General features: G+C 40.5%; 2 protein-coding genes across 5 annotated transcripts in view; one reads left to right on the top strand and one right to left on the bottom strand.

Annotated features, from left to right (window-relative positions):
- Nucleotides 1–251: 251 nt before the first annotated feature.
- Nucleotides 252–20,019, bottom strand: mtdhb (metadherin b). Of its 2 annotated transcripts, none has more exons than XM_017714431.2 (13): nt 19,593–20,019; nt 18,137–18,232; nt 15,520–15,601; nt 14,218–14,484; nt 12,525–12,566; nt 11,184–11,324; nt 9,416–9,460; nt 9,198–9,275; nt 8,953–9,071; nt 6,719–6,829; nt 6,539–6,607; nt 3,142–3,238; nt 252–1,529 (listed from the first exon to the last, which is right to left on the bottom strand). In XM_017714431.2, exons 1-13 carry the CDS (start codon nt 19,869–19,871, stop codon nt 1,462–1,464), a joined length of 1,494 nt encoding a protein of 497 aa, XP_017569920.1. In that variant the 5' UTR covers nt 19,872–20,019; the 3' UTR covers nt 252–1,461. The 2 variants fall into 2 exon arrangements, with proteins under 2 accessions (XP_017569920.1, XP_017569921.1); XM_017714432.2 differs by having other exon boundaries at nt 9,198–9,272.
- Nucleotides 20,020–22,211: 2,192 nt separating this feature from the next.
- Nucleotides 22,212–26,247, top strand: part of cep85 (centrosomal protein 85) — a 28,193-nt gene continuing 24,157 nt past the window's right edge. For 2 of the 3 annotated variants that reach the window (XM_017714427.2, XM_037534229.1), the window contains exons 1-4: nt 22,212–22,355; nt 22,987–23,144; nt 23,423–23,473; nt 23,565–23,696. In XM_017714427.2, the coding sequence (XP_017569916.2) occupies nt 23,135–23,144; nt 23,423–23,473; nt 23,565–23,696 (193 nt within the window). In that variant the 5' untranslated portion in view covers nt 22,212–22,355; nt 22,987–23,134. The remainder of the gene's footprint in view (nt 22,356–22,986; nt 23,145–23,422; nt 23,474–23,564; nt 23,697–26,247) is intronic. The other variant, XM_037534230.1, reaches the window with a different exon arrangement.

Here is a 26,247-nt window from a genome sequence, read left to right as displayed (position 1 = left end):
TTGCAGCTGAAACCTCCTCATTAGACGTGAAAACTTGCTGCTTTAATGTCAAGGGACAAGGTTTTCTGACGGCTCTTTTGCTCCAAACTGTCCTTTATTCATATTATCTGTCCTCAAAACAGCTTTTTTCCTCTGTTTGCTTCAACATTTCCATTTGTACTGCAAATACCAGCATGTAGCCTGAGCTAACAGTTGGCTGGACCCTTTATATATCTTTGCCCACCCCCCCCAAAAAAAACAGGAAACAGGCACATGTGTAAAGAGTGTGTTTATGATGCGACTTTAATGAGACATGACTGATATAACCCACAAAAGGAGAAAGATGCATGCACTGGACAGATGTTTCCAGCTGTCGTTTTGCACACGCGAAGTTTAAGGCATCCAACATTGTTCCCGTCACTGCTGTGTTTTCAGTAACATCGAGTTTTTCCACAAACATTCCGGCCGACATCAAGCTTTTCAAGGGAAACTTAACTCAAACAGAATTTTCGGTTCACCTCCGCTGAAGCACGTTAAAGGAAAACTCCAGCGTTTGTTCAACCTCATCTCCATCTGCTGCTCCCGTACCAGACGCTCAGTTACCACAGGCAATAACTTCAACATGTTTTCCTGAACTTAGAAAAGAGCAGAAATCCAATTCGCATAAAACACACTTACATTAGAAGTCTGTGGGCAGATGCTGTGCTTGTGCTACAAATGCGGGAGATAAGTACGCCGGAGTATTCCTTTAACCAGCTGAGGTTTATTTTGCTTTATTTTATATTAGAATTATTTATGATTTATTTTATACTGCAGCTCCTGAGCTGTGTCACTAATAACACTGACAAATCTTGTGAATGAATATTAAACACTCACGTTTTTAAAAAGCAAATAACTACACATGCAAAAAAGAAAATAAAAGACAAACTACATTTCTTACAAGGGAGGAATAGAAAAATCATGTCAAATTGGAAAAACAAAAAAGAAAAGTAGTCTTTTAAACAGGCAATTAACGTCTTTTATAAAACACCTAATATTAATTCCCACATATGGCTTTTCTCTACTCGTTTTCGGAATCAAAGGGGTCGAGTTGTTACGTTACAGCTGAACGGTGCCGCTCCAGGTCTGATCGGTCCTACCAAGTTTCAAATTTCAGATTTTCCTGTTCCAGTTTTGATTTCTGCTCACAAAAATGTCACTATAAAAATCTTGTGCACTACGCAAATATAAATTAACAGACATAATTCAAAGAGAGAGGAAAAAAGAGAGAACACCTTTTTCTCTTTTTTTTTTTTTTTTTTTTTTTAAGCATCCAGTCGTAAGATTGATATGTTACTTTAGTGCGAACGCACCCGGCCACTTTCAGACCCTAATCAATACTGGCAACGGCTGAGTATAAAAAAACACAGTCAGTCAATAATTACGAAATTCCGTACAACCAAAAAGTTTGCATATCAACGTTTCTTTCTCCAGGGCACACATTCATGTTTCTCTTCGGGCCTTTTTCTTCTTCACCTGTTTGGGGGATTCCCAGCTGTCCTCTGGCTTTTCTGGAGGAGAAATCAATAAATGAAAAGCATTAAACATTTGTTTCCATAATCAACATCAGCTATGTTAACGGGCTCATATCCAACAGTTCTCTTCATTTAAAGCCCACTTTTGAGTGGTTTTACAGTACATGTCAAAATACTCATAATACACTTCTACGTGATCATCTTCCAGCCTCTCCTTAAACTTTAGAATTAAACAGGCTGTTTTAGTTACTGCGCCTTTAAGACCGATGTATGTAAATAAGATCTCTTTTGATTGGTTGCACCTCATTCAAAAAAGCACTCGGTGTGAGTGGGCAGAGCCAAAATGCCATAGGCTGAATAGGTGCTCATATGCAAATGAGCTGGTTCTTGTGACATCACAGAAAAAGTGAATTCAAAACATTTTGAAACTTTAATGTTCGCACTGTATCAAACTTTTTCCATGAGTACGGGCCCTTTAATTCATCCCTGAAGCCCTAACTTGACTCCCTTCATACTGCAGTGCACTAGTTCATGTTTTCTAGATTATGTCCGAGCTCTGAACACTATTTGCTGAAAACAATAGCAGCTGGTAGTCAAAGGGCTTTCTAAAGGGGAAGTCCACGGATTTTCCTAAATTTCTGCATAATTAACGGATTAAAATGTAAACAAAGTCATTCAGAGTGGTAGATCTGGAATATAGAACTCATTCTCTATCATTCTGAAGAGCTTTCACTATGCAGAGGACAATTTAAGCATAAAATGGATCTATATAGAACCTATGGGTCTATATAGAACTGTTCGCTTTACTAAAGAACTGTTGAACAACCACCTTAAGTGGGTACGACAACAAATTCTGTTCTTTAAAAAAAAGTAAGGAAATCAGTTTTTTATATCATGGGCCTTTAAAGTGGAACTCCACCAGTTTTTCAAAATTTCTGCATTATTAACTGGTTAAGCTGTAAACAGAGTCGTTCAGAGTGGTTGGATGTGAAACGCTCCGTTCTAGGGCAACTTAGAGAGTCAGAATTGTTCACAGTGGTGGTGATAGGAACCAGACGTCCATCTCTAAAAGCTTCCTCACAGTACGTTCCTACATGAAATGGTTATGAATTCACTGCCTGATGTCTGAAACACTGTTTTACGATAGTTTTGCGAAGATTTTAGCCTTAAATTCCATTAATGGTGGATGGATACATTACATGTAGGGTGTTGAGGCAAAATAGTCCCCAAAGAAAACGTATTATTTCAGATTTTCCATCATCGACATTCCATATAAACTCAGAAGACTTGTGTAGGTTCACTGGTGGCTCTGGATAGTAAATAAAATGTCTGTGTGTTGTAGTCATGGTGACCCCTGGTTCCTATCACCACCACTGTAAAGACATCTGAACCATTTCACTGGAATTCCCCTTTTAACTGACAGCCTATAATTTATTCTGATTAAGATACTAACTTAGTGACTTGTTTCTTAACTAATGTTAAAGCTTGTTACCATGGTGGCAAATCAAATTATGGGTTCTAATATTTATTTTAAATAAGAACTTCAATAAAACTTAACACTTTAATTTGTCCACAGGGTCCACATCATGCGTATTACTTCACAGTGTAATGCTCTGTGTGTGAGTGAGAGGTGTTGGTGTGTGTTTACTCTGTGCAGGTGTGGCTGAGCTCCTGGCCATCATTTCGGGTTCGGTGGGCTTCAGAACGGCTCTCGGAGGGGCTGAGGGGGCCATGCTTTCCTGCTCCTACACAAACACAAGCAAAACAAAGCTCAGAATCCACAGTACCGGTGTTTGTCATCATCAGCCACGTCTCCATCAGGCAGTGGTTGGGTGAGAGGAGAAACAAGGGAGTCTTTAGCCCCCTGATCTGCTCTAGAATGATCAGAGACCCTCAGATAATATCAGACATGTTTGATATGTACGACTCCAAATGTTCAGGAGTCCTGCAGTGTGAGATGGTCAGAGATGAACTCTAAGTGATTCAAACAGCCAATCAGGGAGCTGGAAGAGCTGAGAAACAGGCGGAGAGACGAGCTTTAGAGCCAGATTAAGAGTCGATATCATGATTATAACATTGATCCAGGTCAGGTCAGTGTCTTTACAGCTTCAGCTCAGCTGCCAGTTTGTAGAGAAATGTTTCTCCAGCTCTCACTGCATCAGCGTTACCACAGATTCATCCCCAGTTTGCACCTTCGCTGCACAGAAAAGCTCAAAAAGGTCCAGTGAGTTCAGCTCTGTGTGTCATGTGATCTGAGGAATTCTGGGAGTTTGAGTCCTTACTCGTAGCCCAAACTCGCTCCATGTGTTATTCTCTCTCTTTGCCTTGTCGTCTAGTCTGAGCACCTCACAACAAAAAGACAAGATATTCTGTGACAAACTGACATTAAGTTTGTGAAGCTCCATATTTTAGAAATCTGTTAAGATCGTAAAAGTCATGAGAGATGCAGACTGTCCCTCAGCTCTTTCCCTATTGGGCAAGCATGACTTTGGGCTTATGCCATCAGACTAAACTGAGGAATCCTGCTTTGTGAAATTCCCCCCAGCTCAAAATACTGTGATGCATACTGAGTGTCATGAAAACAACACCTTTTGTGACTGTGTTGCAATATGATAGTTTTGCCACATCAAATCCATGATCACAAGTTTGTGCCTGTACTCAACTATATGGATCATAAGTAGTGAGCTAAGGTGACACACTGACCCCCCGGTGCTTTCTCTCGGACATCTGACATTTCTGACAGCTCCCTGATATTGTTTCTGACCATCAGACAATCAGTCATATTATGGCACACACTGGAAAGCACGTAGGGAGTGATCTGAGCTCCTAAAGAGGGATTTTTCAGAACTGTCTGACATACTTGGGAGACTAAACTTAGAAGCATTCATTGGTGCACCTCCTCCAGCTCGAGGCTCCAACATGCTCTCCTGTTTTTAATATCTCAACACTTGGTTTAGTGAGACCTGCGTCCTTAATTATACTGAGAATCTGAAACTCTTTTGGGAAGTAAATGGCCTCAATCTAAACAGGCCTGGTGTGCAAGTGCTAACAGACCACACAGGCACACAGTGTCTGTGTTTACATGCAAATATTTTCTCCAATCTGATTCAATTATATTTGACTATAGATGAAGACCGAGGTGTTTATTCTTACTCTACTCAACAATTTGATGGAAATCTTCATCTACATGCTCACTACAAGTAAATAGATCCAAAATGATGCACATATGTGGAGTGTAGACGTTACCACGACCACCAGCATCACGTGTGTCCAGTCAGAGTGAGATGAGCAGCAGTGATCAGTGCTTTTCTTTTTAATAAACGACGTCAGACTCAGGAAAACGTCCTTCACATATCCATATTAAAGAAGGCAGAGAGGAAGACGTCGTGTTCTGAGAAACATAAGCTGGACGTCCGTCCCACCGCCATCAGACCATAAACTTCGTCTCCTCTGCAGACCAGTTTCTGCTCCACCATGTTGAATGGTATAAACTTTCACTACGACGCGACACACATGCAGAACGGACTTAAACTTTCCAATTGGGAATGTAATCAGATACATTGATATAATGTAATCCGATACAGGTGATGGATATTATTCTTCTGTTTAACGGATTATTTACAGGATCATCCACCTTGATCAGTCGGATAAAAACTGTATTCGGAATGGCCTCAATCAGACTAGACTATTCCGACTGAGGTGTTTACATGGACGTATTGTATTCGGATTGAACTATTAGTCGGATCATTAATGGATTATCAAGTTGCAAGGTTGTAAACATGGCTAAACTCTGCCAGTGGACTGACAGTAAAGAGTAACCCCTCATACACTGGGCACCATCAGTGCCATCCAAGGACACTCAGTATCAGTCCCACCACTGATGTTTCACCACTGATGTCATTACTGCTGGGATTTTCAGAGAGAATGGAGGAACTGTGGGAAGCTAACTACTAAGCTGGCTGAAAGCACTGAGCCCTCAGGTGTCTCTGGAGAAATGGCGGTCACCTCCACCTCCTAAACACCGCCCCCAGCCACAGCCTCCATCTGATGGAGTGTTCGGCTGCTACCACAGCGACAGCAGCATTCACGTTCGTTATCTCTTCAGGCAGCAAACAGTACTGCATGTTCAGTCAACAAAGCTGATGAAGTCTGATATCTCCAGGGTCTCCACTGTAGCTGTGATCATGTTCATGAAAGTTTGCAAAACAAGCTGGACCCACAGGCACCTGTAACTTATACCCCCGTCCTGACTGGAAATAGTATGAACAGATGTCTTTTAAGTCAATCTGTATTGTCAGCCAGTTCTCATTTTAGACAGACTGGAAAATGGTTCTTAGCTGGTTCTAATCATATCTGAAAGACAGGAGGTACTTTATTGCAATCAACAACTGAGAATCTAAAAGGGAAACACTGACCTGTGGTGTTCCACAAGGATCCATTCTTGGGCCCTTATTGTTTTATCTTTATATGCTACCACTGGGGCAATATCTTAGAAATAAGATAATATCATACCATGGCTCAGCAAATGACACACATCTGCTTAGCTCTCTCATTGTTTGACCTTTCTCACGGCTGAAGTCAGTTTCTCATTCAACAGCTCATTCTTCAAATCATCCCATTCCACCTTAAATGAATGTTAATGCTGCACCATTTAAGATGGAATGGGACAGTTTGAACACGAAGCTGTTGAATGAATGAAACTGATTTCAGCCTTGTGACTTTTTAAGTGTTTGTCAGTTTCTCGTTGCAGATTAAACGTATCAGGAAACCAGCTGGAGCGATTATAAATGCAAGTCCATTCGTCTGGAATTAGCAGGGTGAATTAGCAGTTCTACATTAACTCCAGTGTTTAAGACCATTTATTGTTAAACTGTGTTGAATGATCAGCAGAGCTTTATTTTACTGTAAAGGAGGAGGATTTTATTTTTACCTACAAACCTAATTCTGCTGTGGAACCACAACAGGAGAGTAAAAGAGCTGCAGGTTGCTGACCACTGTGCTATACAAACAAACGTGCCCAAAAATGAAGAAAATAAGGGACGTACTTTGACTGTTTTAGGCAAAATATTCCCTGCAGTGTTCTGGTCTTTAGCCACGCCCCCTTCTCCTTCCACCTGCCAATCAGAGGAAAATTAAATTAAAGCCACTTCTCAGTTTAAGTTCCGTTATTCCAATAATAGATTAGTGATTTATGACTCTGTTTTCCTGTTTTTGGTGACCCTCACCTGAGCAGCAGTCCCACCATCCTCTAGTTTCTTCTTTTTCTTCTTCTTCTTCTTGGCTTTGCCGCTTCCGGGAGCAGCTAGTTCTTCTTTGTCTTTCTCAGTATCGGATTCCTGTAGGGGGGAAAAAGGAATAAGCATGATCATGAATTTATGTAAAGACCATTTGCATGATTCAAATTCAGAAAGGAGGAAAGGTCTGCAGGCACTTTGAGAACCGAGAACACACAAACTGCTGGCTTCAGTTAGAGCTGCCACGCAATCCAATCCAATTATCCCATTCCGGACTGAATCATTTTTCAACGTCGCCTCTTTTTCATGTCAGAGATTCTGAGAGCAGCTCCAGAATGAGTGTGTCTGGTGAAGAATAGAGCAGCAAAAAGATTTGCCGTTTCTGTGCGTGGACGATTCTACTGAACTGGTTTAAAGTCAGAGCTGAAACACATTTGGGTCTTTTAACTGATCTTGGAATTGAGACTTTATTTTATCAAAGCAAATGACTGAATATTCCACTTTGTCTCCATCAAAACAGTCATAACTTTACCAAATGTTCCAGTAGTGACTGTTTCAGTGGCAATATTAGCTGATTTTGAGCTCAAAAATCTCCAGTACATGGCCAACAAACACAGATTTGAACAGCTGTGTTCACACAGAATATCATATTTTACATTAAACACTAAAAAGTGTTTTAAAAGATTCTCAATGTTCCACATTGATTTTCAGACTTTTGGACACATTTACTTCAAAACAATGGGATCTAACTGCTCACCATTTGGCCATGAGGGACAGGGATGCAGCCTCGCTTCCTGCTCTGAAATGCAGGGGCGTGGCTAAAATAACAGACTAAAACTCTGTGTTAACCTCTTATTCTCCAGGTTATGTTTTGGTTTGCCCATCTGAATTTACACGACAAAATCAGAAGGCAAATTATTCAGTTACTGCATGAAATAAATGCATTTTTTAGTTTATTTATTTATTCTTCTGTAAAAGCTCCTCTCAAATTAATAGAACATGTTTTATGATCACACACATTGCTATACGCTTACAATTTACTGCTGAAAGTCAAATCTAATAACTATAAAAATCAGTTCTACGGAGCAGATCACTGAAGAGATGCCATCTGTTTATAGTTTATAGCCCAGATTTGTGGGAAAATGGGTCGACGTTCTGTAGAAACATTTTTTTTGAGTCAGCTTCTTTTATTATAAGGGTTTAAAATTACATCACCCACCTATTTGACTGGAAAGATGACAGTTACAGCCTTATAGGACACCCACGTTTTAAATGTAGCTTATGTGACAAATATGAAAGTTATGAAGTTGAAGATAAATGTACATCTTTCAACATCACTTTATGCTTAAAAAAGGCAAAAATAAGCATCATTTTCACAAGTGTAAATTTAGGGGTTAGGACAGACTCCTCCTAATAGAAAGTACCCTATAAATGATGATTGTGTATATATTTAGCTTATTACTGTCTCTATCAATGCATGGAGTTTAAACAGATCAGGATATAGTTCTTGTAAACAACTAAACTCTGAATACTTTACTATTTACTGTGGAAGTGCAGTTTGAACTTGATATAATGCTTAAACAAATAAATCTAGCAAAGTATATGTCAATATTTGTCACTGCCCACCTGCTTAGATATACCATCATATGCAGAACATGGTCAAATGATGTATTTTGTTGATTTTTGAGTGAAAATAAGTTAACACATCCTTTACACAAACCTTAAACATGGCAATATTTGCTGACTAAAATGTGCCATAACTTTTGCACAGGCCACATTTTATCTTTTGTTTCCTCCAAATATGCAAAATTAGTAAATAAACAATAACTGTGTATTAAAATGTGCACAACTGTGTTCTCTATAGAGGGTGTTTTCTTATTCACGCTTAGAAAGTCAATCAAAAAAAATTGAACTGAAAACAATTTGACAAGGAGTGCACAAACTTTTGCATATGATTGTATCTGCGCTAATAAAATAACAAAATTAAGGACCACCCGGCTGTACATCACAGACTCAGCTCTGAGGACCACCACTGTTCTTTTGTGTGAATGGACTTTAAAGCATCAGTGAGTCATGATTGTATTGACCAATCAGGCAAAAGAGAAGGCGGGGCTTCAGTAAGATCAGCTGACTGACAGATATGATGCTGATGTTGCTTGGCAACATGAAAGAAGTGCCAAGCAAAAATTCCTCCCCCTCAGAGAACTTCAGCGAGTCTGACTGACCTGCAGCTCTGCCGGTGGCGCCCGTGAGCTCACAGCACGCTCTGCTGGCCGATCCTCGTAATTACCCCACTCCTCAGACGGTGGTCTCCAATCAGACGAAGGGTCTGCACAGCTGGTGTCTGCAATGGGATTATTAAACAGTAACTACAGGGGAAACTATGCCATAGGAGTGGATTGTTATTAAGTTACAGAGGTGAGGAAAGGAAATGTGGATTGTGACGCCACAGGGCAGCGGTGTGACTCACTGGGTGCAGACCACTCATCATCCACTTGAGGCTGGCAGGCCCAGGAAAGGTCAGGAACAGGCTGAGACTCACCAGCTGCTGAGAAAGAGAGAAAGGGAGGAAAGAAAGAAGGAATCGCACTGTTCACAGCCCCACTGGTCACTCTGTTCTGCAGTAATCATGGTCTTGTAAGGAAATCTAAATGAACCTTAAAAAGAACATTCCTCTGTTTCACATACCTGCAGGGAGTCCAGTGAAGGAGCCGTCCACTATAGTCCAGGATCCTTAATGGAACAAACAAAAGAATAACTTTAACCCCTAAACTATGAATTATTCAATTACTGTTATAAATTATTCTGGATCTACTAAGAATTATTCACTCAACCATCCAAATCATTGAATTCAGGTGTTCCAGTCACTTTCATGGCCATAGGAGTATAAAACTAAGCACCTAGGCCTGCAGACTGCTTCTACAAACATTAGTGAAAGAACGGGTCGCTCTCAAGATCTCAGTGAATTCCAGCTTGGTACCATGATAGGACGCCACCTGTGCAACAAGTCCAGCCATGAAATTTCCTCACTACTAAATATTCCACAGTCAGCTGTTAGTGGTATTATAACAAAGTGGAAGCGACTGGGAACAGCAGCAACTCAGCCACGAGGCGCACAGTGCACAAAGTTCGCCAACTTTTTGTCAATCTCTACAGACCTCCAAACTTCATGTGGCCTTCAGATTAGCTCAAGAACAGTGTAGAGAGCTTCATGGAATGGGTTTCCATGGCCGAGCAGCTGCGTCCAAGCCTTACATCACTATGCACAATGCAAAGCGTTGAATGCAGTGGTGTAAAGTGCCGCCACTGGACTAGAGCAGTGGAGACGTGTTCTCTGGATAGACTAATCATGCTTCTCTGATGGACAAGTGTTTGCTGGTTGCCAGGAGAACAGTACTTGTCTGACTGCATTGTGCCAAATGCGAAGTTTGGTGGAGGGGGGATTATGCTGTGGGGTTGTTTTTCAGGAGTTGGGCTCGGCCCCTTAGTTCCAGTGAAAGGAACTCTTAATGCTTCAGCAGAGCAAGAGATATTGGACAATTTCATGCTCCCAATTTTGTGAGAACAGTTTGAGGACGGCTCCTTCCTGTTCCAACATGACTGTGCACCAGTGCACAAAGCAAGGTCCATAAAGACATGGATGAGTGAGTTTGGTGTGGAAGAACTTGACTGGCCTGCAGAGAGTCCTGACCTCAACTCGATAGAACACCTTTAGGATGAATCAGAGTGGAGACTGTGAGCCAGACCTTCACGTCCAACAGCATTGTCTGACCTCACAAATGCGCTTCTGGAAGAATGGTCAAAAATTCCCATAAACACACACCTAAACCTTGTGGACAGCGTTCCCAGAACAGCTGAAGCTGTTATAGCTGCAAAGGGTGGGCCAACATCATATTAACCCCTATGGATTAAGAATGGGATGTCACTCAACTTCATATGCGTGTGAAGGCAGATGAGTGAATACTTTTGGCAATATAGTGTATCTACTGTGATTCAGCACCATTATGGATTATTTACTACCTACCCTGAATTATTCAGTTTATACTACAAGCAGTTCGATATTTTTGGGGGTAAATGTCACCCAAAGTCTGAGAACTAGTGCGGAACCTTAAATTGTCACTACCAAAACATTTTGGAATGAAAGGATGAAAATAATTAGTTCAAATAAAATAAACTTAAGGGCAAAATTGAACAGAATTAAGTGTGTTTTCAACTCTGACTTTGAACCAATTCAGTAAAATCACCCACGAAACCTGTGTAGGTTCACTGGTGGTTTTGGATAGTAAATAAAATGTCTAAATATTGTGTTGTAGTCATGGTGGCCCCTGGTTCCTATCACCACTGTAAAGAAATCCGAGTATGCCTGAAGGCGACATCACAAACCGCCCTGAACCATCAGGAATTCACCCTGATAAACACCCCTCCACACCCACCACCACCACCACAGTGGCGTTACCTTCCATGTCTTGCGGCCAGGCGGCATGCAGGTCCTGGCGTTCGGCGCTCCGGCTGTTCCAGTTGTCCGGATGAACCGGTTGGGCCAACTCTCCCCAGCTGGATCCGTTCATACTCAAAACCTCCTCCCAGCCTGGAGACACTGCAGGAGACAACACAACCAGCTATCAGCTCAGCGCTAAACCCAGCCAGGTCAGCCGCTTACAGCTTAACATTAGTGAAGCAGGCTCTTAAAACTGCTTTACAAGATGAGCCTTTCATGCAACTAGTTGCATGCAACAAATTCTGTGCAACTAAAAGAAAAAAAGTTGCACGCAACACATTATTACTCCACTAGGGGGCTTAATCAGCAGCTCATTTCTGATACACTCATTGTAGATTACATTTCTGCAACATTTATATTGTCTTTGTATATATTTTTTCAGCCGTCATGATCGTTTTCATCAACTTTAACGCCCTTAACTATGAATTATTAAATTACGGTCATAAATTACTCAAGTTGTACTAAGAATTATTCACAAACCAATATGAATCATCAGTATCAACTATAAAAGACTAAATATCTGTTTCTGCATATTTCTACATATTTATCCTCTAACCCACATATCTAAGGTTCCTCACTCTTTATTTGAGGTTTTATATGTTCTGTTTATGCCAAGCCTTTAAAACTGATCGTTTAAGTATGTTTAAAGCTCTGTTTGCTCCACATTCAAAAAAATTACAGTACTTTAAGGGTTCTTTAGTAAACAAAAATGGTTCTACATATAGCCTGAACACTGAAAGAACCCTTTGCATGATGAAAAGGTTCTCTGCATAGTAAAAGCCTTCTTCAGGCTGATGAAGAATGTGCTGTAGATGGTTCTATATAGAACCTTTCTGAAACGTGTTCTATATAGCTCCAAAAGATTCTTTCATTGTTATGATGTACCTGTAATCGAAAAGGTTCTATATAAAACACATTCTCCATCAATCTGAAGAACCCTTTCACAATGCAAAGAACCCTTTAATCATGCAAAGGGTTCTGAGAGTGTTCTTGGTTCTATATAGAACCAGTTTTCAAGCCTCCAATATACCATCTCCTCTTTTATTTTCTGGTTCACTGATCTGGCGAAGCTGTCTGAAAGCATGTTATTCGATGTGATCATATATAGCGGCTGCTTTAAGAAACATCTTGCATGAAGTTCCAAGTCTCAAGTGAGTTGCAGAGCAGTTTACTCAGGAGAAATTTAGTTTCATGGAGATTTCAAGCAACTGAAGTTGCACGAAGGTTCCACTGTGTAAAGCCAGCCTAACACTGATCAGGTTACGGCTCTAGGTTTGCAACGTGGAGCTGTATATTCACCCTGTGGGATGACAGCATGGACTTCAACTGCAGGAGGCTCTTCTGTAGAGAAACAAGAGACAGTAAACACAAAGAAAGCATGAAATTACAGCGGGCCTCAAAATTGCATGCATTATATTTAATTATTGAAGTACTTAATCTCTTGAACTGCTGCACCCATTGCACAATATTCTCTCTTTCCTATTTGCGTTTTGTATGTTTGTACTACATGGCACAGAAATGTGCATATAGTTCGTACTGATCTTACCACAGAGATTTTTATGTACTAGCCTTGCAGAGACGGATATCTCAGTGAGAATGTCTGGGGACGACCACAAGAAATTCAGGGCTAAATGTGGGCCTGAACATAGACTTATTACAGAGGAAACAGACTGAGTGGAGCTCCTAAACCAATCTAACACCTCGTGAAGGCAGAGCTCACAGTAGGGGGCGCTGGTGCACTCATCAACATTGTCCGACAGACAATCAGCCTGATCAGCCTGTCATTAGCACAGATGTAGTGTAAGTTAACATCCCCCATTAACCTCTTACAAGAGAAAAACGGGTCCGTTAGCTAACGATAGCATTTTGCTAGCTAGTGTGTTTTACGTGGTTATTGGTTGTACTGCCGACTGGCTGTGTAAATGTAAAGCCATATGTGACCCAGGGTTCTTTAGTAAAGAAAATGGTTCTATATAGAACCATGAACATTTAAAGAGCCCTTTGCTTCAGAAAATCCTCATCAGTAAAGTTATGTGAATCAATCATGAGCATCATGAACAGCAAACCAACCGGCAAAGCGAGCTTTCGTTACAAAGAAAATTTATGCGAAAGGGGTCAGATGCTTCAGGTTCGGCGGAGCTGTTCATTAACAACAAGCACATGGATGCAGTGTAAGTCAGCATCTTGTCACGGTTGGCCCCTCCCAGTCCTGTCCATGTGCTCATGTTTTGGTTGTGTAACTCCGCCCCTGATTGTTTTCACCTGTCCCTCATTGTTTCATGTATTTAAGCCCTGTGTTTGCCCCCTTGCGTTTGCCTCCGCCTCCTCGCTCCCCCTTACACATCTCCCCACTAAGCTCATCGAAAACTGGTCTGTCAGCTAATCACATCGTTTTGCACGCCAACTTGTTTTGCTCGTGTTCTTGGTTGTACGGCGAATGTTAAAAGGGTTTAGAAGAGCGCGCTGAACTCTGATTAGTGATCTTATTAGTTACAAATTTGATTAAATAAATCTTTCAGTGTCACTCATCAGGTCTGGCATCAGTTCATTCTTTAGCAGCTATTCTCAGCTGTTTTCCAGCTAAAATAAACGAGATGAAAGAAACTAGAGTCACAGCATTAGATGAGGTAGCTGAGATAGTATTCGTCTGTTTATCTACAAGATCGACTGTCCATCTGTGTAAATTAACGCTGAATGACGGCATATTTGGAGTAAAAAAAAAAACAACAACACGAATTCCGATCTATCCGTTCACATTGAGGTCGGGTGACCACAAACCTAATACGCTTCCGAGTTACGACCCCATTTGAAAGTGGCTCAAATCTGATTTGAAAAGATCAGATGTGTGTCTCCACACGGCTCCGAAAACATCAGATCTGTTCACAATAAGGCAAACAAACTGGATTTGTGCCACTTTAGCCTGATAATGGGAACATAAGCAAAAGCATGACTAGTGTCGCGAGTTCTGAGTTTGTGCTGCAGCAGATCCCACCTCTTCTCTGGGCTGCAGCAGCAGGAGTGTTGGTGGTGGGTGTCCTGGTGGTGTTTTTAGTGGTGGTGGTTGTTCTGGTGGTGGTGTTTTTGGTTTTGGTGGGGGTTGTTGGGATGGTGATTTTGGGTTCCTCTGGAGTTATTATGGGCTGTTCAGTGGCAGAGGGCTCCACTCCTCCAGGACTGCCTGATTCATCCCCCGCTCCTTTATCTTTCCTCCGCTGCTGACGCTTCTCACGGTTGCTCACTTTCGTCTCCCAGGCACCAGCTGAACATGAGAGAACATTTAAAGAGTTTCATTGCAAAATGTTGCAAATCCATTCATAATAACTTTGGATATAACATGTTTTTGGATAGAATTACAGATTTCTATGGAGAACACATTTTTATTTCTCTATTAAAGGTGTTATTAATCATATTACAGTAAGAGTGGGCGATATTGCTAAAATATATCATAATATTTGAAGACACTGTCATGACACACAAAGTTTGCTTCTTTAAATGGGAATTTCAGGGGATTTTTCACAATTTTTGCATAACTCAGTCTACGATGTAAACAGAGTGATTCAGAGTGGTTTGGTGTGAAATGGTTCAGATGTCTTTACCATGGTGGTGATAGGAACCAGGGGTCGCCATGACAACAACACAAATATAGACATTTTATTTACTACCCAAAACCACCAGTGAACCTACATGAGTCTCCTGAGTTTATATGGAATGTTGAAAATGGAAAGATTTTGGAAAATCTGAATTAATAAGTTTTCTTTGGGGACTATTTTGCCTCACAATGCCTTGCATGTATCCCTCCACCATGAATGGATCAAAATAAGTACATTAACAAGACATTTTAGACCTTATCATAAAACAGAGTCTCAGCCATCAGGCAGCATATTCATAACCATTTGGTGTAGTAAAGTTTTGTGAGGTAGCTATCAGAGGCAAACTTTTCAGACGTCTGGTTCCTATCACCACCAACAGAGCGTTTCACACCAAACTGCTCTGAAAGATGTTTACACGTTATTCACTTAATTATGTGAAAATTTTGAAAATTTTACTTTAGCGCTGGAGCTATGAAGATAATATGATTATGGAATTGTTGGGATATAAGCTTCCATTATTTGTTAGCTACATTAGCCTTGTAGTTCCAGTGCTAACGTTAATGAAATTAAACTTCAGACACCAAACACGTCTCAGCTGAGCAGCTCATTTGAAGTAAAGAGAGAAACTGTGTAGAGGATATGAATAATATGTATTATCTTGACTAACTGAGTAGATGTCTGGCTGTCATAGAGAGAAAAAGTACCTTCTTCTGGTTCTTTGCGCTCCGAAGGTGCTGACTTTGCTTCTTTTGCTGGAGCTTTTGGCTTTTTCTTGTTCTTCTTTGCCTACACGCAGTTCGAAAACAGGTTATTTTAGTTATTTACACAGCCACAGAGCTGTGATAAGGAACTTAGAGGATGCAAATTTCATTCCTTGCCATTTATGAGGCAAGATTTAACACGATATTTTATGATTTAAAAAGCCTCTTTGAGCTCATATTCTGTTCTGCATGAACTGATTTGTCCCAGATTAATAAAATCTCTGCAGTAGAACTTTTTAGCATTGCCCTCCAACAAAACGAATCCCAAAAATCACAACCTCCATGAGCTCTTCAGAACAAAAGCCCAGTCATTTTAGTCTGAGTGTGTCTATAGCATTTTTTTCTGTATCATCCAAACACGGCATAGTGTGGAAATTTTATGATGAATGAACCAACAGAAATGGAATAAAATCTATTAACATTACCTTATAGTGAAAGTAAAGAACATGTCCTGTAAACTTACTATTTCAGAGCTGGCTAGCACAAACTGACGTCAATGAGGAAATTTAGGACTGTGGAAAAGTAAAAGTGTACATTACAGCGCATGTTAAAACGCTGCTCAACGATGCTAATGTCACTAAGCCACCAATTAATTAGGATTAACTTTGTAACCACTAGCGTAGAGTCCACCAATAGTTTTGCTACAAAGACATTTGATAAGGGAGGGTATCACCTGGGACCGTGTATACGTTGTGCGGTGTATGGCAATTAAACAGCAAGTTAGGCTGACTTACAGTCTCCTGAGGCTGAGAAGTATGCAAGATAATTTAATGTACAATAGGAAATGTATTAAATAAACAAACCAAAGTAATTTCCAGCTCCCAACCCACACCATCAAACAGTCACCGAGTGAGTGACCATTACCCAACACAAATAAAGTCCATGGGCAATAAGTTGGTGGTAGCACAGTTCACATAGAAGGTTTCTGCAATAGTAGTCTTGTGATGGAGAAGCAGAAGGTGGCCAGTGTTAGCGGCTAATAGTGAGGTTGAGTGAAGCAGGAATGATGTACCAAGAGACCTAAGAAGTCCCAGCTTCAGCCACCCAGAACCGTCTAGGGCATATAAAATCTCCTTCTAAAATGTTAGGAGTAATTAATGCAATGAATGTTGTGCTATCTCCTAGCTTCTAGCTTGAGTGAAGTCCCTTTATTTGCCTTTACAGCCAGAGACTGTTAGGAATTTGTGGTTTGCTAGAAACATTGATCAGACTTTTACAAACAGGTACACTGGGCTTCATTCACCAACCGAAATTTCGGTAACACTTTCTATGAATTTTGCATTGGTAAGCATCTATAAACACATTCATAAGATGTTATAATGCATTCATAAGGCATCATAAACATGGCTATACATATTTACTAAACATGCATTACATGCTATAGCCATACTTATCAATCAATCAATGATTACTTATCAATTACAGTAAAGCGCATTACAGGCATCGAATCCCAGACTTTAAGCGAGTGCTGCCATCAGTGCTTTACCCAATGTGGGACAGTAAATGTACACCACCGTTAGCTTGGCACTAACTTAACACTGCATGTCCAATAGAATGCTGGCAGAAATTAGCATAACTGTACTGTAGTGTAGTGTTCCAGAGTGAAAGGTTCTAGTGTTTGATGTTAGAGCCAGTGAGGGAACAAATTACAATGACAGCACTCGACTATCTCACCTCTCCTTCTCCAGGCCTTCACTCTACAGTGACTTTATGCTCTGTGTGTTGTCAGAGGTGGCTCAGGAGAGGGGCTGATGGGTACTTGTTTTGCTGTGATGCAATGTAACATTTAAAGTGACAGCACTGGGTAAGAAAAGCACATTGTAGCAGTGATTATCTGACAGTACAACATGTTATTAACACAACTTATAATGCATTATATTAATTCATAATGTATAATAAAAATGGCTATGAAGTGTAATTCAGCTTAATTCATTTTTAGAAATACATAGAACCGCGTTTAAAATGCCTTATGAATGCTTTAACAATGTTATAAATGTGTTTATACATGGTTACAAACATGACATTCATAGAAACTTACAATATGTTATAAATGTGTTTATACATGGTTACAAACATGACATTCATAGAAAGTGTTACCGAGATTTCTTCTTCTTAAACCCACTTACGAGGTTTTTATTCCGTCATTCCCCAGTATTCTGTTATGTGGGATTTGTTCTTAGGTAAGAACAGAATCTACACACACTCAAGAGCACAAAGGTGAGGACAGTTCAGGGCTTTAAGAACACAACGCCAATCTGACGTAGACTTTTTCTTAGGACATTTATTAAGAACACACTTAGGAACAAACTTAAATATATTGAAGATACTGGTGAATGAGGCGCAGTGAGTAAAGCCAAAATGCCCATCACACTCTCGACCAAAGATGCGACCCTAAAACAGGTTTGCTGTCTCTGCATATTAAGCGGGGAACCCGATACAGGCAGCTGGTGCTCTCAGATCAACGTCTTTACTTCTAGGGCTCGAGGTGCCGCAGCTATGCACTTAAACTTAAACTCCCTCAGTATATAAATGGATCCACTCCAGCAGCCGGAGATCTTACCTTATCCGCTTTGAGATCAGCTGGATCCTGACTATGGACCTCCACTGGCTTTGCTTCTTCCTGAGGTTCCACGGCAAGGCCATTTCTCTGAAGCTTCTTCAGGACAAATCACAAGCACATTGACATTTTTAGTGAATAATCACAGTTTTATTCATCTGTTTAAGGTCTCGGTGTGTGTTTGTAGTTGACTCTCCATTAAACCCGAGTTATTTTAAGAATATTAAACCAACATTTCACATTTGAGGCCTAAACATGTAGCCGGACCTACTTTTTGAGACTGTGTGTGATGTTAAAACGGAAAGACGTACATTAGAGTGTGTGTAAAATTCAACACCTCTGACTTTTAAACAATTTACAGGTCGATGTCAGCGCACACTCACCATACTTTAACACATTTTGTCCTGACTCTGAATGATCAGTGCGCTACTCTCATTTTTATGAATTATTAGTGCACTATCCTCTTTTTAGTGAATGATCAGTGCACTATTCTCATTTACATGAAAGATCAGTGCAATATTCTAATTTTAGTGAATGATCAGCGCACTATCCTCTTTTTTAATGAATGATCAGTGCACTGTCCTCACTATTAGTGAATGGTTAGTGCACTATTCTCATTTGTAGTGAACAATAACATCTTCATTCTCATTTACTTGAATGATCAGTGCACTATTCTCATTTTTAGTGAATGATGTGTGCACTATTCTCATTTTTAGTGAATAATCAGTGCACTATTCTCATTTTTAGTGAACTGTTCTCATTTTTAGTGAATGATCAGTGCACTATTCTCATTTTTAGTGAATAATCAGTGCACTGCTCTCATTTTTAGTGAATGATCAGTGCACTGTTCTCATTTTTAGTGAATGGACATCGCACTATTCTCATTTTTAGTGAATGGACATCGCACTATTCTCATTTTTAGTTAATAATCAGTGCACTGTTCTCATTTTTAGTGAATGATGTGTGCACTATTCTCATTTTTAGTGAATAATCAGTGCACTATTCTCATTTTTAGTGAATAATCAGTGCACTATTCTCATTTTTAGTGAACGATCAGTGCACTGTTCTCATTTTTAGTGAATGATCAGTGCACTACCCTCACTTTTAGTGAATGGACAGCGCACTATTCTCATTTTTAGTTAATAATCAGTGCACTGTTCTCATTTTTAGTGAATGATTAGTGCACTGTTCTCATTTTTAGTGAATGATTAGTGCACTGTTCTCATTTTTAGTGAATGATCAGTGCACTGTTCTCATTTTTAGTGAATGATCAGTGCACTACCCTCACTTTTAGTGAATGGACAGCGCACTATCCATCAACTTGCTATGCATCTCCAGGTTATGCGTTTGAACAAGAGAGACAAGCAAACTGTCCACTCAACGCCTCTGGCCTTAAGGCTGACCACATTACTGCTCCTGAACAAATGATGTGGCAGAATGAAGCCCAGTCATATCTCACCTTATCTCCCGCTTTCTTTCTGCTTCTCTTCTTCGGTTCCTCGGACTTCCCTGCCTTGCCGGGCTCTAGCACGATGTCCTCGGGCTTCCCCCTCTGTTCCCTCGCTCCTCCAGGCCTGTGGAGCCCCAGCAGCAGCAGCGTGAGAATCAGCCCTAGTCCAACCGACAGAAGCAGCACTCCGGCCGGCCACAGGGCCAGCGGCGCCGCGGCCTCCACCCCCAGCATTTCTGCCAAAGAAAACACCATCTGCTCGGCCCTGTCCGCCCAGCTCTGCGCCATCTCGGTCCGAGCGGTGAGGAATTAGACCACAGCCTTAAAACATGGCAGTAATAAACGAAAACTGGATCATTTTTGGCAAAAATGAGTCATAAAGCTGCTGCTCTTTTTGCTGCAGTTGACGGAGCGCTGCTGCTGATGAATCGTCACTGTGCTGCGCAGCGCCGCCTGCTGTTCACATCCATAATGACATTATAATAAACACGAATACAGAGCATAAAACCGTTATTTTAAAGGGCAACCCCACCGATCTTTCCAAAATTCAGCATAATTAAGCGTTTAAGATATAAACAGTGTCGTTCAGAGCTGTTTGGCGTAAAACGCTCCGTTCCAGAGAAACCTACCGAGTCAGAATTGTTCTCAGTGGTGGTGATAGGAACCAGACGTCCATCTCTAAAAGCTCCATCTCAGAAATGTACTGCATGAAATGGTTATGAATTTGCTGCCTGATGACTGAGAAACTGTTTTATGATAGTTTTGTAATAACGTGTAGGGTTCAAATGTATTGTAATCTATTTATTTTAATTCATTGATGACGCTACATGCAGGGCGCTATGAGGCAAAATACTCCCCAGAGAAAACGTATTATTTCGGATTTTCCATCATCAACATTCCATATAAACTCAGAAGACTCATGTGGGTTCACTGGTGGTTTTAGATAGTAAATAAAATGTCCAGAGGTGGACGAAGTACACAAACCATGTACTTGAGTTAAAGTAGAGACACCCAAGGTAAAATATTACTCCAGTAAAAGTCAAAGTTCCTCCCTTTAGACCTCCACTTGAGTAAAAGTACAAAAGTATTTGGCTTCAAAAGTATCAAAAGTAAAAGTACTAAATGATTAATTATGGCTCTGATGTCCTGTTATCATTTTTATAACAAGACTGGCTTCATGAACTCAGTTTAGGTGAAAGTCCTCCAGCGTCTCTCTTGGTAAGCCAGTCTTTTAATAGAACGTCATTAAATAGTGACGCTGACGTCTATTAAAATGATCATAAGCACAAAACACTGAAGGTAAACAGTTTCCATCAGGGAGAACCGAGTGACTCTGAAATCACTTTTACACACAAGCAAAGTTTCAGTTTATTTACTTTGGAAATTAGTTACAAGTTGAATAAAAACTTGCTAAAAACTCAGGATCACAAATAAGTTTTCCTTTACTGTGTTGATCTGTAGGTCTCTGTTCATAAACATAAACCAACCCAAACTAATTTACTATAAAATGAAGGTGTTTGTATGAATTCAGAGAAAAAGAAACACGCCAGTCACGACTGCGTACGTGTACATATTTCTGTATTGTGGTCTATTTACAGGTTAGGATAGTTCCATCATTGGTGCTCTTGCTTTGCACTTCTTTTGTTTTGACATGTTACGTTTTTATACACGCAAAACCCAAAAGGAACGACAGATTTCTCAAAATGTAGCGGAGTAAAAAGTCAGATATTAGACTTTGAAAAGTAAAAAGTCGCCCGTGATGGAAAAACTTAAGTAAAGTACAGATTAAGTACAGTAACGAATTACATTTACTTAGTTTCTGTCCACCACTGAAAATGTCTATATTTATGTTGCAACCCCTGGTTCCCATCACCACCACTGTAAAGACATCGGAACCATCTCACACCAAACCACTCTGAATCACTCTGATTTCATCTCAAGAGCGTAATTAGACAGAAATATTTTGGTGGAATTCCCCTTCAATGGAATAATCACTCATGTAGAAGTACAAATAACCTTTAAAAGTATCAGTCCAAAAACTTTTGTCTAAAACTGCAGTGGAACGTCATACGAAGGTTTAATGCGGCTCTATTCTTCTCATTTTTTATGCTAAAATAAAAAAGCTAACTAAAGCTCCAAAGTGAGGAGTGATCAACAGGAAAGCAGAACAGGAGCTGAACCAGCGGGACAGAATGTGGAGCTCAATGTGAAGGACTGAAAGGGGACGAGGAAACGTACAGGTTTTCTTCACACATATACTTGAGTGCAAATCAAAGTATAATTTTGAAGTCCTTACCAAAGTACAAATGTAATGAAATACATGGAAATAAAAAAGTGGAAGTGTCTCTGATGGTGCACCGCATTTGAGACTATTATTTATTATTTAGTGTGTTATATTTTTTTTGTTCAGTTTTTCCTCTCATAATAAGAAGGATGATCTTCTTTAATGTAGGCATTCAGCTTGTTTAATATCATCTTTTCTGTATTGGTGTATTTATTTTATACTCTGGTTTTGTCTTACCAGTAACTCAACAGCAGGCCTCGTGCTGTTCGCTGTTCTGGCCGGCAAGCGGCGCCGAAGAGCTTCACGGAGACAACAAAACCCGCGAAGAAGAAGAGCGCGGTCGTTAAGTGCTAAACAACAGCAGCGCAGTTCGGAGCTTCACCGCGACCAAAAACACAATTTTAAACATCTTATTTATATAGAAATACAGCTTGAACCCCGCTGTGAATATTTAAAAACAGAAGACAGCTTTATGCGGTGATGTTCAGGTATGTTACGCGACCCACCGCGTTGTTATGGAGTGTATTAGCCGCTGTGTTTGTGGTAAAAGCTGATGTGTTGGAGGGCTGAGCGATATTGAGGAGAAATATCACGATATTTTCCAGCTATATCACGGTAACCCGATATCACCGCTATAAGTTAGTGTTGATAAAGTGTCTTAAATCCAGGTACTTTATTTTTAAACGGTGTTTACAAACGTGTCATGGATACAGTGGCCACCAAAAAGTGTTTAGACATGTTAACCATTGTTTAACTCAAATGAAGTATGTTAGGTTACTTCATAAAGTAAAGCCTCTTGTTTGTAAGGCAAGCTCTTGTCAGAACATCCAACTGATGGTCAAAGAGTCCATAAAATGACCTGGTTGTTAATAAGGCATGGCTGCAGGTTGATATATTGAGACCAGTAGTTATGAGAAACTTAACTTGTGGCCCCATTATAGTAATTTGCCTCGATATATTCATTTGTGGGCTCAATGCAGTGCTCTCAATATATTAATTGAGGCTTTGATAGAGTAAAGTGTGGCTATCCCTTATTTAAAAATCATTACTATGCTTTAGGGGCTCTATAGATGGTGGACTCTTTGATTGAAACTCTGGGCCTGTGTTTTCTTACGGTAGTTTTGCTGATCTTATCTTCATGGATGGATCATGAACTGAACTGTACAGAGGCATTTTGGATGCAACCCTGCAGAAGTCTGCAGATAAACTGCTCAAGCTGTAATGATATGAAACCCACAAGTGGTGGATTGGCATTTTGTTTTCTTACATGAGGAGGGGTAAGTACAGCATAGGTGTCCGAATACTTTTGGGGGGCACTGTTGGCTTGTTTTGATTGGACTGCTGCTTTTTTTGGAAAGCCCCAGGGAACCTAAAGCTGTTTTCTGACTGAGTAGATAGATAAATAGACAAATAGATTGATAGATGCTGCTTTATTGCCATTGCTTAAGAAAAGTACAACCAAAAAAATGGAGTTAGTACCTACCAGAAGTACACCGCAGTTTAACGTCGGTGTCCTGTTCCTTCAGACTGATTAACTTGTTTTTTCCACACGCAGTTGAGGCTGGAATGACCACGTCGCAGAGACCTCAGAGCTCCAGGCCTAAAGGTAGATGTCATTCAGTGCAGGGTCATTTGCTGTAGCTGTTAACTGCAAATGGAGAGTGTTATTTACTGTGTTATTCTTATTGGTGTTGTAGCTGGACACTCTGATATGGAGTTCCAGACCCCGGCTGTGTTGGAGAAGTCCCAGAGCCGCTTTGGCTGGAGACCCAACAGAGCTGATAGTGCTGACACCGGGCTGGGCACCACGACCTCTGACAGCGCAGAAGGTGAGAATATTCTGGCCTGTAAAAATATTGAGACGGTAATGAATATTGTGAATAAACTCTTGGTGATATAGACTGATACGGTCGTGAACCAAACCTGAGAATATCACTGCTGTCAGAACAAAACCTCGCATCTCTAAAATGGTGACTTTACAGGAGAAGGAAAAAAAACATGCTTTACTTTTAATGTAAGTCAGTAGGACCAGACTCCTCCATCCCCCTGGGCTGTCATGTTGGTGAAGGAGCCCATGAATGGTGAGGAGCTATCGTGTTGGTAAGGGGGACCCTGTGGTTGGTGAGGGACTCCAGTGTTGGTGAGGGAGCCTGTAGTTGGTAAGGAACTCCGGTGTTGATGGGGGAGCCTGTGGTGGGTGAGGGGCTATTGTTTTGATAAGGGGGAGCCTGTGGTTGGTGAGGAAGTATCGTGTTGGTGAGGGAACTCTGTGTTGGTGAACAGGGGACTGTAAAATTCTACTGGTTCCTCTGAAGGTGGTAATTCCACTGCTCTGATTGGTTCTGTTAGAATCAATGTTATAATCTATCAATAATTTTATCATAATCAGTAATGGATAGTATACGAGTATGCCTATGCATTCAGTTTGGGGGTGGGGGGGCTTCAGCTGAAATGAATGAAGAGTTGGCGTTGGTACTCGTTTAGGTGATGGCTCTGTATTTACTTTGTATTCAATGTATTTACTATGTCTTTAAAATTCTTTAAAAATGATTCTGATTTGAGTCAAAATCAGGGTGAAATCAGAAGTTTCATGAGATAAATCATTTTCCAACAGAAATCGCAGTTAAGTTGTATCGCTAAGGCCTGTGAGTTGTGGTCCGGTGTTGGCGTGGGAGGTCCAGTGATGTTGGTGAGGGAGCCTGTTGTTTATGAGGAACTATTGTGTTGGTGAGAAGGTGGTCCAGTGTTGTTGTCAGACTCTGATATTGGTAGGGAGGGAGCCCGTTGTTTATGAGGAACTCTGGTGTTGGTGAAGAGAGGACAGTGTTGGCGATGGGCTATGATGTTGGTGAGGGAACTCCATGTTGGTGAGGGAGCCTGTGGTTGGTGAAGTATCGTGTTGGTGAAGAGAAGACAGTGTTGGTGAGGGACTATCGTGTTGGTGAGGGACTATCGTGTTGGTGAGGGACTATCGTGTTGGTGAGGGACTATCGTGTTGGTGAGGGACTATCGTGTTGGTGAGGACTATCGTGTTGGTGAGGGAGCCTGTGGTTGGTGAAGTATCGTGTTGGTGAGGAACTGTTGTGTTGGTGAGCAGGGGACAGTAATATCCTGCTGGTTTCTGTTTGGAGACTGAGGCCACTTGTATTTTTAGCTGTAGTGATGAGGTCATGATGGGCCTCCTTGGAGAGCTGGAAGAGTGCGTTATATTATAGTCCACTCCCAGAATTCCCAGCAGCTGTGTTTGGCCTGCGCTGGGGATCCTCGTTAAGAGGGCATGAACTGGAAGGCTGAACGGAAAGAGTGAAACGCTTCCTCCTCCCTGCGCTGGAACACGGATAGATTAGCTGTTCCGCTGAGCTGCACTGAGACTGCACTGCAGACATTAGATCTGAATGGAGATCTACGCTGCATGTAACTTAACTATTGCACTGAATTTATGATCTCAGTATTATAAATATATGCATCACAACATCTTAAATGACTGCAATTATTTTGCTACAGTTCAGAACTGTATGAATGGGTAAAAGTAACTATGTACACATTAGTGTTTTCATTGGTTTCTGTACCTCGCTGTACTAAATGATATGCTATTTATTGTGATAAATTATATCACCCAACACTTAATAATAATAGAGTATATACAATAAGAGCAAAACCCCTGGCTTTTTATTCTTATATTTTCAAAATATTTAGCCGTTATGTATTATTAAATAATGTGAGTATTCATTCGTTATGTTATTATTCATTTCTCTATTTAGTATTTAGAAGCTTTGTCTGTTTTTAGCCTGTTAGGCTGACTTTACACAGTGAAACTTTCATGCAAATAGGTGCATGTTGTAAATTGCCTGCAACATAATTTCTATGTAGCTTGTCAGTTACATGACACAGTACAAAAACTGTTGTGAATGCATTTCCTGCTTTCTTTTGTTTACATTTATTTACCCAAACCCAACATTCACATTCTGGTTGTTGCAGCATTATTTGACTGCTAAATCTTATGACTGCAGTCAGATGTAATAACTGCGATCATCTCAAATAAGTGCTTTATGTAGTAACTGTGACAGGCCTAATTCCAGCCCTAGTGTTTTCTACACAATTCAGTGTGTGAGATGTAAACAGAGTGATTCAGTTTGGTTGGGTGTGAAATGGATCAGATGTCTTTACAGTGGTGGTGATAGGAACCAGGAGTCACCATGACTACAACACACACACACACACACACACACACACACACATATATATATATATATATATATATATATATATATATATATATATATATATATATATATATATATATATATATATATATATATATATAATGACATTTTATTTCTGTGTAACTTGGCAATACAAAAACGTTGCATGCAACACTAG

Source organism: Pygocentrus nattereri, chromosome 24, assembly GCF_015220715.1.
Source record: "Pygocentrus nattereri isolate fPygNat1 chromosome 24, fPygNat1.pri, whole genome shotgun sequence".
Classification (NCBI taxonomy): Eukaryota; Metazoa; Chordata; class Actinopteri; order Characiformes; family Serrasalmidae; genus Pygocentrus; species Pygocentrus nattereri.
Note: the sequence above shows the minus strand (reverse complement) of the source record. Positions and strands in the feature narration are given on the sequence as shown.

Excerpts from the sequence above, each read along its gene's own strand:
- mtdhb (XM_017714431.2), bottom strand. The coding sequence starts at position 19,871 with ATGGCGCAGAGCTGGGCGGACAGGGCCGAGCAGATGGTGTTTTCTTTG. Across the intron at positions 12,567-14,217 it reads TGCTGCAGCCCAGAGAAGAG|AAGAGCCTCCTGCAGTTGAA; the intron begins GTGGGATCTGCT and ends GTTTCTCTACAG. Across the intron at positions 9,276-9,415 it reads CTTCACTGGACTCCCTGCAG|CAGCTGGTGAGTCTCAGCCT; the intron begins GTATGTGAAACA and ends TCTCTTTCTCAG.